The sequence below is a fragment of the Daphnia carinata genome, chromosome 7 (assembly GCF_022539665.2).
Source record: "Daphnia carinata strain CSIRO-1 chromosome 7, CSIRO_AGI_Dcar_HiC_V3, whole genome shotgun sequence".
NCBI lineage: Eukaryota > Metazoa > Arthropoda > Branchiopoda > Diplostraca > Daphniidae > Daphnia > Daphnia carinata.
In genome coordinates, this window is record NC_081337.1 from 10,199,959 (window position 1) to 10,213,269 (window position 13,311).

Consider the following 13,311-nt stretch of genomic DNA (forward strand, 5'->3'; position numbering starts at 1 on the left):
TCCAACGAACCATCGCAATCATTGTGTTCTCAACGGTAATACTAAAATAACCCAATCGTTAGTATGACGCTCAAGTGCATCCTGAATGAGTTAGTATGGATTTAGCTAAATGATGGCAAGTGGCTCGAAAGAACGTACTCTCTTTTTCACCGTTGACGTTAAAAACAGCTTCGACTATGACGACACAACCGACTTCCCGTTTCGTAGAAAACTATTTTTAGAGACAAGCCTATGTGTTATTCAATTCTGATTGAACGAGCATGGCGATTTTGAAATAAGGTTGACAAAAAAAAAAGGTAACTAAATAATGGTGACGTAGAAAGTTCTACGGCTGGGCTTTACTTTCAATCAGAGGCTGTTGCATTCCGAATAGATGAAGTACTCCACGTTTCAAAGCGACCATTGCTGAGCAAGGAGAAATAAATCAAAACAAACTGCGAATGACGTCCTAGATTCTGGCACGAGTTGTCCATTAAGAACAGCAGTACACTGTATCTGTGTAGAACATTTATTGGGAGCCTCGACAAAGCAATCTATCCTGTAGGACACAACGTGCACGATGTACCATTTAGTCATTATTTCTCGCTGTTGCGTTACTTGTTTTCATTAAATGACGTTCTCCGGCGAACACCTGTAAGTGTTCGTCAGATAACGAGGCTATAGAGAATCATTGATTTCGATGCGTGTAACACGTCAAACTCCAGGTGTTTCTTTTGAACATGTGTGAATACCTTTTACATCTTCACGACTTTGTTGGCAGGTATCAAACATCATCCAAATATAGAGCTTTCACATGTTGAATGAGCGGAGAATCCCTTCAAAGAGTGAAATCGTTCTGTATAAACCTCTTATAATTTGTAATGCAAGTCGAATGCGAGGTTACCACTTGTGGTTGACACGCATTAAAACATGATTGACGTCAGCAAATAATCTACCTGCCAACACGACGTGTAAAAACTGATAATTGTCAACAGGCACGCGCTGGGTAAAAAGCAGGCATGGTTTGCCTTACACGTCTCTCCTTCTTCGGTATGGCTTCCGAGTTCCAACGTGACTCAAACTTGAAATTACTAGATTTTATCGATCGTTTTCCTTGACGCTAAATACAATTTACTGGAAATTGACAAACCGAGCGGGTCGATAAAGGTGCCCAGTCTTTTGCTAGCTACTGCCCTACCATAGTCGCTGTCCCCACAAGTCCTCAGCTGCCCCGTTTGCATATACAAGTACATGCATCAAAGGAAATGGAAAATTCACGTACGGAAACCGCAAACATAAAAAGAGGACATGGCGTTTAAAGCTTAATAGCAAATTTCCTCGACCCAAATGAATACTTTGAAAGCGATTGAAACAAAAACAAAGCGACACTGAGTTTTTTTAAAGTAAGTAATACAAGTTAGACGATGGGAAAATACTATGCGTTTAAGGCAATAGATTCCACGTACTGAGGAAAGACAAACACTCAAAAAAAAAAAAAGGAAAACTATATTCAGTACATCTTCAAGTTGCTGCTGGGCGCCTAAACTATGGGCAACGGGCACGGCAACGGGCCGGAGGACAAACTGCCGCACGACTGCAGACATTTTAGCAATCCAATTATACGGGCTTAAGGGCTACGCTGTTCGTGATCGGGAAACGATCAGGGAAAAAAAGTTTCCTTTTTCAAAAGAACGTCTAACTTCAATAAATTGGCACACTGAAACACCAGCAGAATATGGCAACTGCGTCATAAAAATAGTCTACGTTGAAAATCTCCTGGATATTGTCAGAAGCACGGAAATTGAACATACTCGACCCGACGTTCTACGACCCTTACTTCGACCGTGAGTATACCATTCGTGGTGTTTGTGAACATATACACGGAATGTCTTTCTCCACGAAAGAAATATATTTGATAACGACACGTTCGCCGTTTCTTCACTGTGTTGAAATTGGATTTTTATATGTTTTGCTCGTAGTTTCCGGGATATATTTGCTCATGATCTTCTGATTTGATTTTGAAATCGGAACGCTGAGGTTTCTCCAAGGACGGCCTTACGTGGCAGCTCAAAAATGGAACCTAAGAGTTGCGTCGGGTTGTTGGCATAGCACTCTGAGCTTCTTCGACAGACAGTGGGTATTTGTCTATGTTCTAGCCCCACGTCTTTGTCTTATTATGCGTGTCTTATTCTCACTTGTAACACATATAGATTTTGTAGCCTTGGACAAACGTTGCGTGTAGAGTAAGTAAAATATGGCCACTTTGCATTGCTAAAGGCCGCGATGAGGTAGCGCAGAAAAAAGCTATTAGACGTGCCCGTTATTTTGCTGTAAAGTCGTAGAAACAGGGAAATGGCATTCAGTCTTTAAAGGGTATTGTTTTCTTTGAAATATTCCCAAAAGGCCTGTAGGCTTTCGAATAATCGAAAAGGGTGTAAGCATGTCAGGTGTAAGATGTATCATCAAAACTTTCTGTTTACTCACTTCGGGAAATGGAAGCCCATCAGGTGGCATTTTGTCAATATCCTAGTCTCGAGAGGCTATCTGTTTTCTTGTCGCAGTGTATTATGTTGCAATGGCCTCGATATGGAAAAAAATGCTGTGACCTTGATGATGTTACACTTTCCCTTGGATGAGAAGGTAACAAAGGCATTTTCTCCAATAGCCAATAGAAGAGTTCTCCTCTTTTTATTGCTTAAAATCGTAGCCTCGCAGGAGACATAGCCCTGAAGAGCAATCGTCTAGTTTCAACTCCGTTTTGTCCCTTGTTGAGTTTCGACTTCTTTTCTCCATCGTCCTGTCTTTTTTATTTGGTGTGCGTGTTACGACAATAGTATCCGGATCAAGTCGCAAGGTGCAGCAATGGATTATGGGTTTCGTCGTTCCTCGCAGATCAACTTATTGATTACTCTTGGAATCCTAAGCCTCATGATGTCGTCAGTGCTAACTAATGGCGAGCCTGCAGCCAACGCAGGGCAAGCGAATACGACGACAGGTACACATTTGACCTTTGAGTTTAAATTGTTTTGTTTTGGCTTTATTTTCAAGTTTTATTCGTATATCATGTCACAGCAACTGAAGCCTACGGTACGTTGCCATGCCTGCCAGATTCGGCGTTGAACGCTTTACTTGTCCAGATGCTTATGGCAATACAGCCATACTTCTTATCTTACCAGTACCAGCAACAGAGAATGCAATCCTCCAATAATAATGAATTATTTGCTCATACGAGCGAACCGATTAGGACGACCGTGGTGACATCGAGCATTGTGTCGACATTGACGCAAACGCTGTCAAAAGTCATTTCTATTTGGTACCGAAACGAACGCATACCCACTACCCTTTATTCGCAAACAACTGTCGTTATGACTGACTTGATTACAATCACCTCAACGCTCAAGGATCATGTGGAACCCACCGAATGGAAAAGGGAACGTAGAGAAGTGGAAGATGCGACGTTATTGGATTCCTCTTTGTCCGACGAAATCGGTTTTGGATATCATAAAACACGACCGCTACCTAGAGCTGAATCTATTGGCGTCCACGCACTCCCTGATCATCTAATTCAACCACGAGTGCTGGAAGCTTGGAGCAACTTTTTGCATGTATTAGAAGAAACTCAAAATAAGGCAAGGGAAACAAAGTAGAATGTCTTTGTTAAATAACCTCAAGAGGCTTCGAATGATTGCAAGTTATTATCTTTGTTTGTTTTTTTTCGGATTCCGAGTTTACCACATATCGACTAGATAATACATAAAATAAGAATTTTTATTATTTGAAACAGTTTATTTTATTAAATATTGAGTATACACTGGATCAATCTAGTCGGTTTATCCACATATACAAGAAAATGTATTGAACTTAACTTCAACAGAATTTATATGAGAATGAAATAAACTGAAAGTTGGAATATTGGTGGCTGCGAAAAGAAAACGGCATTAATATTTCTATCGTCAGCTAAATTACATTGGTTGCAGAGTTCACGTTTGTAGTTTGCGCTTGCCGTGTCAACATACTAACGGCCTGGACATAGAATAAAAAAGGACTTGTGAGTTTGCTTCAAAGCGATGAAAAAACTAATTTTGGCTTACCTTTTCCATGACTTGCTGACGGAATAACCCGTTTGCGTAGCTGGAAACGGCTCCAGTAAGGTTGGAACCCTTACCTAGCTTGCATCGAAGATATCCGTACACATTAGCTCCATTAAGAGATAGAGCAATGCAATCTAGAACAAGCCACCGAAAGCTAAATCTAAACAGAGCAAGGATGAAGAGGATGACCCACGCCACAGGGAAAATAATCAGTCCCATCCAAAATACTCTAGATTCTGCTGCATGCACTTTTCTGACATCACCTTCCTGAAAGTCATAATTTAAAAAAATTCGATGAAGAATACAAAATCTTTCTTTTTTATGCTGCAGTACCTTTCGTGCTTCGTAAACCCAGTGGCTTTTGCCTTCAGTGTCAACATAACTCCACCACCGAAGGCCAACCAATATTCTTCCTGTAAATGTGGAATCATATGAATTTCTATCTTGAGTCTAGAAAATTTTACAATATGTCACTGACCTGTAATATTTTTCACAGTCCAAAAGTCCAGAGAGAGCAAAATAACAGTAAAAACAAAACTCGTAACAAACCCATCAGAGAACCAGCCACAGAAAAGGTAAACCAAAATCGCCGCTGCACGGAAACCAAGGTGGAAAAGTACTACATATGGGTGCCTATTTGAGAAACAAAAATAAGCATGAAATCAATATAAAAAATTGGAAAAAAAATTATTTTCAAATGATGATGAAAAATGTAAACGTCAGAATTTAGGTAAGGGAACGTTTACCGGAATTGTTTAGGATTCTCTTCTTCGCCAAATCCAGGTGTGTCATCATCGATTAACGGCGCCTGAATGAATAAATCAATAAAGTTAAAATATAAACTAGTTTGAATTAAATTGTAACATATTTTTCCGAACTAACATTAGCAGCAGACGAAGCCATGTTGCTGACGTTGACATCAAGTGGTTGCATCTTTTGCCACTTGGAAATTCTAATGCGCAATAGAAACAAAAAACTTCATGGCAACGCTTGTTATGGTAATTTAGGATCCTATTCGAACTCTGTTCGAAGTTATTATCTCCTGCATTTAGCATACGGCATTTTGCAGTCTCTGTTTTTTCTAGAGCGCGAAACATCTAACAGGTTCATTTAGTAAGATAGAGGATCTTGTTTATTCAAGATGCCTCTTACGACAGAGCAAATAAAACTTATGGAAGAAAATCGTCGCAAGGCATTAGAAAAACGTGCTGCTGCAAAAAAATCTGAAGCAAACCAGCTTATGAACCAAAGCAACGTTTCTGCAGGAAATGTAACTTTTACCCCATCCTCCCCATTTAGCTCGTCAGCAGTAAAAAATAATGCAAGCACTTCCTCTTTTTATTCAAAATTCCTACCTAGTACTGGGGGAAAATCAACATCAAGCACCCCAGCTTCGGTTTCTAAATTGCCACCAAAAAATCCAAAGTACACTCCTTCAACCAATTCCACTAGACCAATTGCATCATTTCAACTGGTTTCAAGGAAAAAGTTTTGTGTAGAAGCACCCTTTGATAATGAAATGATTGAAATATTCAAAAAATTCCCTTCGAAGTCTTATGATCCTGTTACCAGAAAGTGGACTTTTTCCTTGGCTGATCATCAGAAAATACTTGAAAGTCTCAACCCTTTACTTACAAGATATCAACTACAACCTTTACCAAAATTTATATTAGATATTTTCAAGTAAATTTTTACTCCATGTATATTATATACATTTGTGTAATAATTTTGAATTCTTCAGAAATTCACCCCCCGAAAGAAACATACCAGAGGTTGATATCAGCAGCATAGACCCCAAGCTATACCATGCTTTGCTACCTTTCCAGAGACAGAGTGTTTATTTTGGAATTCACCTACAGGGAAGAATACTTATTGCAGATGATATGGGTATGTATGTGTTGAGTGATGTATTGTTGTCCAAGGCCTATACTTTGTAATATGAAACTTCCATTAGGACTGGGTAAAACATTGCAGGCACTTGCTCTTGCACATTACTATCTTGCTGATTGGCCTCTGCTGATTCTGACACCGTCTTCCATGAAATTTGCGTGGGATGAAGCTGTTAAAATATGGTTACCTAGTGTCCCCCTTCATCATATTCAAGTACTTTCCTCTTATGAAGAAAACATACATCACACATATAATATTTATTTATTAATTCCTTTCCTCAAAAGGTTATTTGTTCAGGAAAGGATTTCATTGACAAAGAAGTTTCAGTAACAATTTGTTCATACGATCTTTTAACGAGAAGACTGAAAGATTTAGAAGCCATAAATTTTAAAACCATTATATTTGATGAAAGTCACCTCACGAAAAGTAACTTAATGCGTTTTGCCATAAATATATTGTTATCTCATTTTTTTTTTTACTAAATATTTGGTAGCTAGAAATTCTAAAAGAGCCACCGCCGCTTCCTCAATTAGCGCACAAGCAAAGAGAGTAATACTACTTTCTGGAACGCCCGCTCTTTCCCGACCTGAAGAGCTATTCAGCCAGCTGCAAATCTTAGAAAGAAAGCCGTTCACAGGGTAATCACATTTTCCAGATGTTCGCTGATAATTATTTGTCCATGATCGCATGTTACTTATTCCAAACAATTAAAGGACCTTCCATGCTTTCGGGTTGCGCTACTGCGGAGCCAAAGAAACGAGTTTTGGCTGGAATTATAATGGGGCCACCAATATGCAGGAGCTACAACTAATCCTAGAAGAAAAATTTATGATAAGACGTCTGAAAAGCCAAGTCCTTTCACAGTTGCCATCTAAACAAAGGTATTGACATTATTTAAATTTCACACGTTTAGCTATGAATAGACAGTATTCGATTTCAGGCAAATGATAATACTTGATCCTGGTTCCGTCAAACGTGATACGTCGGAAATGAATTCGTTAGCAAAGAATATGACAAATGAATTCGCCAGAGCACTGGAAAAGAGAGGCGCACTTTTATCTTACTACTCAGAAACGGCGAAAGCCAAAAGCAAAGCTGTTTGGTACGCATCATAAAAAATAACCTTCGTGTATGCAAATTGACTTAAGTAACCATTCTTGTTTATAGTGACTACATCGTAGACTTACTGGAGAACGGCAAGAAGTTTCTTTGTTTTGCTCATCACCAGGTTTTGTTGAACGATATTAGCCACTGCATCGAACAACAATCAAAAGAGTAATTAAATCAGTTAGCTTTCTTTAATTTCTTGTAGAACTAATATTTTATTACCGTGGTGATATTTTGATTAAAGGTATATTCGAATTGACGGATCGGTCTCTTCCGACGACCGAAAGAAATTGTGTGATAATTTCCAACTGAAGGACAGTGTACGAGTTGCTGTGCTATCCATCACCGCCGCCAATACAGGGTTAACGTTAACGTCAGCCAATCTAGTCGTCTTTGCTGAATTGTTTTGGAATCCTGGTGTATGTTACCAAATAGGTCAAAATTAGGTTATCTTGTTTCATCTTTATGGGTTTCGTTTTATAGATTTTAACACAAGCTGAGGATCGAGCTCATCGCATTGGCCAACAGGATAGCGTAGTAGTTCAATATCTGGTGGCCAAAGAAACTGCGGACGATTATCTTTGGCCGCTGGTTCAAAGCAAGCTGGATATTTTGAGCAAAGCCGGCCTCAGTAAAGACAATTTCATGAAGCGGATACGAGGCATCTTTCGGTAATCGCTCGACCAATTATTACTTTCTATTTATATGGCTTTATGTTTTGTTTGTTATATATTGAAATTTCTTTTTACAAAAGAATACCAAGGCTTCTGCTTCCGTTATTGACTTCTTGGAGGAATTATCGCAAGAGGATTTATCGGCAGTGAATGATGCTGAAAAACAAAATAGCAGTGTTGGCGAACCGGAGAACAAAAGATCCAAAACATACTAAGGCAAGTTCTTGTTAAATTCTTAACTTTTACTGGGCGTTTCTCGAAATTATTGGGGTCAGAGTTTGAAATTGAAATGAGAATATGTATTTTTTTGAATAATGTCACTTCCAAGTCCGTTTGCATGTATTCAATTAAGGCACAGACGTCAACAGCTTTTTTCAAAATAAATGAAAGGGTTTAACAGAGAAACAGTATGGCATGAAGAGTCTTGGGATTAAGGAATAAAAGAGAACGGCCAATTAATTGACTTCAGAAGTGAAAATAGGTGGGCGGGTGTTTTAGCTGAGTTTCAAAACTAGGCAAAGAGAAGGAAAACCCATCATCAATCAATAATTCTTGCAAAAAAGAAGTGTCGATAGAGACAGAGAGTAAATAAATAAGAACTGGGAAGTGAAATGTCAAGAGAGACAGAAGAGAATGAAAGAGAGAGAGAAAGATGGAAGAAAAGACGAAGAAGAGAAGAATAAAAATTGAAAAGAATTGGGACGATAGGAGTCGAAAACGAGTCTCTCCCCCATCGGAAAGCGCTAGATGATTTAGAAGCACTTGCGGTGGACAATGCCAGGGCCGGACTCGTCGTATTCCTGCTTGGAGATCCACATCTGTTGGAAGGTGGACAGAGAGGCCAAGATGGAGCCACCGATCCAGACGGAGTATTTACGCTCAGGGGGAGCGATGATCTTGATCTTGATGGTGGATGGGGCCAAGGCGGTGATTTCCTTTTGCATACGATCAGCAATACCGGGGTACATGGTGGTTCCGCCGGAGAGGACAGTGTTGGCGTACAGATCCTTACGGATGTCGACGTCGCACTTCATGATCGAGTTGTAGACGGTCTCGTGGATACCGCAAGATTCCATACCCAAGAAAGAGGGCTGGAAGAGGGCCTCAGGGCAACGGAATCGCTCGTTACCGATGGTGATGACCTATACATCAAGAGGAGAATTTGCTCGTTACATCACATCCTGACGGATATGCCTAATTGCTGGCCAGACTCAAGAAAGTTGGCGCACGTCATACCTGACCGTCGGGCAATTCATAGGATTTCTCAAGGGAGGTGGAGGCAGCGGCGGTGGCCATTTCCTGCTCGAAGTCCAAAGCGACGTAGCACAATTTCTCCTTGATGTCACGAACGATTTCACGCTCAGCTGTTGGCCATCAAACGAGAAGAAAAGAAACAAGCGGTCAATTTCCGTTTTAATTCAGAAAGTTTGATGAAGCGTTTTTACCGGTGGTGGTGAAGCTGTAGCCACGCTCGGTCAAGATCTTCATCAAGTAGTCAGTCAAGTCGCGACCAGCCAAGTCCAGACGGAGGATGGCGTGGGGCAGAGCGTAACCTGATTACCAACAATATCATAGTTAAATGACATATTTCTCTCTTTTTTTTTGCAGGATTAATTCCTTATGTCGAACCTTCATAGATGGGGACGGTGTGAGAGACACCATCACCGGAGTCGAGGACGATACCGGTGGTACGACCGGAGGCATAGAGGGAGAGCACGGCCTGGATGGCGACGTACATGGCCGGGCAGTTGAAGGTCTCGAACATGATCTACAAGGAGTGGATGTAGCCGTAGGAAAAACAAACACGCAAAAAGAAAGGAGACACAGGTTAGTCGATTTCCTCTTGGCTGCAATTGCGGCACTTTCGTGCATATTTTTGTGCTGTTTTGCTCGTAAGCGCACCTGGGTCATTTTCTCACGGTTAGCCTTGGGGTTGAGGGGAGCCTCAGTCAGGAGAATGGGGTGTTCCTCGGGAGCCACGCGCAACTCGTTGTAGAAGGTGTGGTGCCAGATTTTCTCCATATCATCCCAGTTGGTGATGATACCGTGCTCAATCGGGTATTTCAAAGTCAAAATACCACGTTTGGACTGAGCCTCATCACCGACGTACGAGTCTTTTTGGCCCATACCCACCATGACACCCTGTAATGGAAATAACAATGATTAGCCGCCATCCAGTGCAAACAGTCGGCTCTTTCCGTTCAAGGCCCAGATGTTGGGAGTTGTTTCTATAACGGCGATGAACAGTTCTCAAGAAGTTAAAAGAAAGAAGAGTGGCACGGATGCTAGTGGGGGAGCAGCAGCGTGGGTCTGCATCCACGCACACCAAAGTCATCCGATCCCTGCCACACATGGTAGCGGGAGGTATATAGAAAAACAGGGGGGGGGGGGGGGAGGGAGGTGGTCGAAAGCCAGAAAAATCTTGGGCTATTTTAGCACCAGAGCGTCTTCTGGTGTCGTGAGCTAATTTTAGCCAGCATCCGACTTCCCTACCCCACGTTGCATCCTCCTACATATCCTTTTATGGAAGTTGCCACGCTAGGATTTTTTTTCCCCCTTCACATTTTGCTACTTTTCTTTAGCCGCCCCGATTTTCACACCAATTTTTACAGTTTTTTAAGGAAATGGGAAATTTTTTTTCCCTCCCATTTTTCGATTTTTTAATGGGTTTTGAAATCCAAGTGGTTATCTACTTTTGAAAGTTGAACGATTGGCGGAGGTACCAGGTCGATTTTTTGTTTAAAATTTTTATACCTGGTGGCGAGGACGGCCGACAATGGAGGGGAAGACGGCACGAGGGGCGTCATCTCCGGCGAATCCAGCCTTGCACATACCGGATCCATTGTCCACAACCAAAGCCGCAACATCATCGTCACACATGTTGATGAATTAAGTCTGGGGGTGCGAGTGAACCGAAAAAACTGCAAAACAGAAAAATAGAACAAAAGTACAGACAAGTTAGATCGATAACGAAAAACATAAACGCAAAGTTTCTTCTTTCCTAAAGCTTTAACGAGTACTAGGTCAAGATTTTCTAGAGCTTCTTCTCTTTTTTTTTTAGGCATTCGTCGGCTGAACTGTTGGTCTTGTTTTTCCTTACTAGTTCTGAAACACTTGTACTTGTCTATCGATAAATCACGATGGGAATTTAGAAATGGGCGATAAAGATAAGACCAAAACTTTTGCCATTTTTCCATTTCTTTTTTTTTTTTTTGCAATGCGGAAATTAAGAGAAAAAAAAAAGAAGGGTCGAAACGTGAGTTTGCATCAGAATGGCCTTCCGTTTAGAATATGGTAGGAATCAAAAAAAGGAAAGAACGTAAATTTGACTGTATATGGACGAGAGCCACACTTTGCTTTCTAGTTTGAGACTTGTGATCGTTTCCAGATGCTCACTCACGTATCCAGCGCTTCGGAAATGTACGACTGGACACTCAAAAGTTGAAATAGTAGAATCTATGTGAGCAATGGCAAAAAAAAAAGAAAGAAGAGAAATTGAAAATAGTAAAACTAAAAATAATAATTATTTTTAATAATTATTATTATTAAAGAATCCCTATTCCTTTAGTGCGATTAAATTCGAATTGATTTGAAATGAAACCACTGGTGCCGCTAAAACTTGCTGAACACTATTTTTTTTTTTGGGGGGGGGGGGGAATGGGTGGGTTTTTCCGCTTTCACTAGTAAAACTTTTAATTATGCACCACGCCGTGTAACGCAAATACGTAAGGGAAGAAGCTGGACAAGAGAGTATATTACCAGGTACGAATGCTCTGTGGAGCTACCCAACTGGGGACGGTCTGGTGTACTGACAACTCGGAACTGCTCCTCTTATAAAGGGCTTGGGAGTGGCCAAGGGTGGTGGTCCGCCGGCCTCCAGACGACGTAGTGGAGTAGGCAAAAGAGAGGGAGGAGGGTGGTGAAATGACGAAAGTAGAGAGAAGAAAAGAGAAATAGAGAGAGGGAAAAAGGAGAGAGAGAGAGGAGCGCTTCAAGACGAAAATATCTCTCGCTTCTTTCGACTGGCTAGGAAGAGATCCCGCGACTTTTTACTATACGCACACACGAGGACCAAACATGGCCTTTTACATCCCCCCTCATCGTTCGGAACCTATTCCCTCGCCATATATTGAGCTTTCGTCGCTCAAAGTACAGCCCTAGGGAACACGATAATTTTTCATTATCAAATTCCCGATTTTTCAGAGCACTAATTGCCTCGATCTGTTAGTTAATTAGGCCGATTCAGTGAAATTCCATAGTCCTTGTCGCAACTCAACTTGCACCTGATATGATTGCGATCCTCGCTTGATTGCTAACATTGTTTCCCTTTATCTTGAAGCAATCATTTTCGTTTCAATTTATGCACTTTTTTTTTTTAATCTTCACTCTCTATTAACCTTATCTCCTATGAACATGAAGAACATTTTCTATTTGCTCTCGAGGAGGCCAAATCATAATGAAAATATTTTGACTAGTAAGAGGTCATTAGCTGAATAAGTGGACTCGTAGCGTTGCTGGATCCTAGACCGACCATTTAAGGGTTGAGCGTGCGACTAAACTTGTTTGTTAATCAAATTGAATTTCCACTGACCTTAGATAATACTAGAGGAATTTCGTTGAATTTTTCGGTCTCCTTATTTTCACAAAAATCCTCTAGGAAGTAACAGGCGAATGAATGGTTGCCGTGACCATAAATGGCGAGGGACGCCGTTTGGACTCCGGCGGCGTCACGACGCGTGGGGTGGGATGGACGTGGACCGGGTGGAGAAGGCGGAGAGAGAAGCGCGGAGTGAGAGATCAAACCGTAGGGGAGGAGATGCAACTTTTTCTTTCTCCTCTTCTCTTCCATTTTCTGTGATCCGTTATTTTTTTTGTCTTCTGGCGCCATTTTCAAAAATATTTAGGTTTTCTTGATTTCATTCGTTTACATTAGGAGACACCACTCCATCCTACGCTCTCACAAGCGCTAGAGTTTACGTAATCTTGAATTCTACATCTCCACTCGAAATCTTGTGCTGAATGTTTGAAACTATTGTCCAGCAGCCACACGGCGTAGAACCGGTCAAATTCTGCTGGGTTCTACAGTTGGCCGTCTGTTGTCTAAACGTAATTTCAAACCACAAAAAGTTCTAAAAATGAAGTAGTTGATACACACTTCCAACATGGTTTGTTTCAAAGCATCACGTCACAGGATAGAGAGAACGAAACGCGAAGAGAAAGAGAGAGAGGGGGGCCATGCAGCTTGATTTGGTGGGGCCTATGTTTAAACGCAGTCGCTCCCAACTTTGGAGCGGGGTTAAAATTAGAACTTTTCTAACCGAAAATGCCCAGCAACACACACCGCACATGCAAGGCATACGTACACACAGACATAGCCACTCACACACACATAGAAGGGCACCCATTGGGATGTTGCCCATATGTGGTAAAAACCCTCTATTAAACCCCTTGATTCTCATAATCTTTCAGAATAGATTTCGAGTGAGATGTTGATGCGCTTTTTTTTTATCCACAATTTACGCGGTCATTGTATTGTCCGATGATGTAAAGATCGCCTCTTCGTTAAATTG

At 41.1% G+C, this 13,311-nt stretch overlaps 4 protein-coding genes across 4 annotated transcripts; 2 read left to right on the forward strand and 2 right to left on the reverse strand.

The window, feature by feature from the left end:
- The first annotated feature begins 2,636 nt into the window (after window positions 1–2,636).
- Window positions 2,637–3,660, forward strand: LOC130696881 (uncharacterized). Its single transcript, XM_057520046.2, has 2 exons — window positions 2,637–2,974; window positions 3,052–3,660. Exons 1-2 carry the CDS (start codon window positions 2,842–2,844, stop codon window positions 3,624–3,626), a joined length of 708 nt encoding a protein of 235 aa, XP_057376029.1. The 5' UTR covers window positions 2,637–2,841; the 3' UTR covers window positions 3,627–3,660.
- Window positions 3,661–3,808: 148 nt separating this feature from the next.
- LOC130697199 (uncharacterized Golgi apparatus membrane protein-like protein CG5021) lies at window positions 3,809–5,015 on the reverse strand. The gene is made up of 6 exons (XM_057520195.2): window positions 4,953–5,015; window positions 4,817–4,878; window positions 4,549–4,703; window positions 4,404–4,483; window positions 4,071–4,337; window positions 3,809–4,002 (listed from the first exon to the last, which is right to left on the reverse strand). Exons 1-6 carry the CDS (start codon window positions 5,001–5,003, stop codon window positions 3,937–3,939), a joined length of 681 nt encoding a protein of 226 aa, XP_057376178.1. The 5' UTR covers window positions 5,004–5,015; the 3' UTR covers window positions 3,809–3,936.
- Window positions 5,016–5,127: 112 nt separating this feature from the next.
- LOC130694634 (SWI/SNF-related matrix-associated actin-dependent regulator of chromatin subfamily A-like protein 1) lies at window positions 5,128–8,146 on the forward strand. Its single transcript, XM_057517751.2, is given in 12 exon segments — window positions 5,128–5,753; window positions 5,812–5,957; window positions 6,025–6,173; window positions 6,245–6,386; window positions 6,454–6,598; window positions 6,674–6,841; window positions 6,901–7,062; window positions 7,128–7,235; window positions 7,312–7,486; window positions 7,551–7,704; window positions 7,707–7,738; window positions 7,822–8,146. Coding segments are annotated over 12 exon segments (2,058 nt in total). The 5' UTR covers window positions 5,128–5,211; the 3' UTR covers window positions 7,957–8,146.
- Window positions 8,147–8,270: 124 nt separating this feature from the next.
- LOC130696073 (actin, muscle-like) lies at window positions 8,271–11,633 on the reverse strand. The gene is made up of 7 exons (XM_057519181.2): window positions 11,501–11,633; window positions 10,496–10,662; window positions 9,644–9,883; window positions 9,371–9,509; window positions 9,187–9,294; window positions 8,978–9,105; window positions 8,271–8,883 (listed from the first exon to the last, which is right to left on the reverse strand). The coding sequence occupies exons 2-7, from the start codon at window positions 10,619–10,621 to the stop codon at window positions 8,494–8,496; spliced, it is 1,131 nt and encodes a 376-aa protein (XP_057375164.1). The 5' UTR covers window positions 10,622–10,662; window positions 11,501–11,633; the 3' UTR covers window positions 8,271–8,493.
- Between the last annotated feature and the right edge of the window lie 1,678 nt (window positions 11,634–13,311).

What these genes read in the sequence shown, in the direction of transcription:
- LOC130696881 (XM_057520046.2), top strand. Translation starts at nt 2,842, where the DNA reads ATGGATTATGGGTTTCGTCGTTCCTCGCAGATCAACTTATTGATTACT. An exon ending in GCAAGCGAATACGACGACAG is followed by an intron (nt 2,975 to 3,051) that starts GTACACATTTGA and finishes ATCATGTCACAG; the next exon opens with CAACTGAAGCCTACGGTACG.
- LOC130697199 (XM_057520195.2), bottom strand. Translation starts at nt 5,003, where the DNA reads ATGCAACCACTTGATGTCAACGTCAGCAACATGGCTTCGTCTGCTGCT. An exon ending in TGGCTTCGTCTGCTGCTAAT is followed by an intron (nt 4,879 to 4,952) that starts GTTAGTTCGGAA and finishes TTATTCATTCAG; the next exon opens with GCGCCGTTAATCGATGATGA. An exon ending in GACTGTGAAAAATATTACAG is followed by an intron (nt 4,484 to 4,548) that starts GTCAGTGACATA and finishes CCACATTTACAG; the next exon opens with GAAGAATATTGGTTGGCCTT.
- LOC130696073 (XM_057519181.2), bottom strand. Translation starts at nt 10,621, where the DNA reads ATGTGTGACGATGATGTTGCGGCTTTGGTTGTGGACAATGGATCCGGT. An exon ending in ACCGTGAGAAAATGACCCAG is followed by an intron (nt 9,510 to 9,643) that starts GTGCGCTTACGA and finishes CACTCCTTGTAG; the next exon opens with ATCATGTTCGAGACCTTCAA. An exon ending in CTACAGCTTCACCACCACCG is followed by an intron (nt 9,106 to 9,186) that starts GTAAAAACGCTT and finishes GATGGCCAACAG; the next exon opens with CTGAGCGTGAAATCGTTCGT.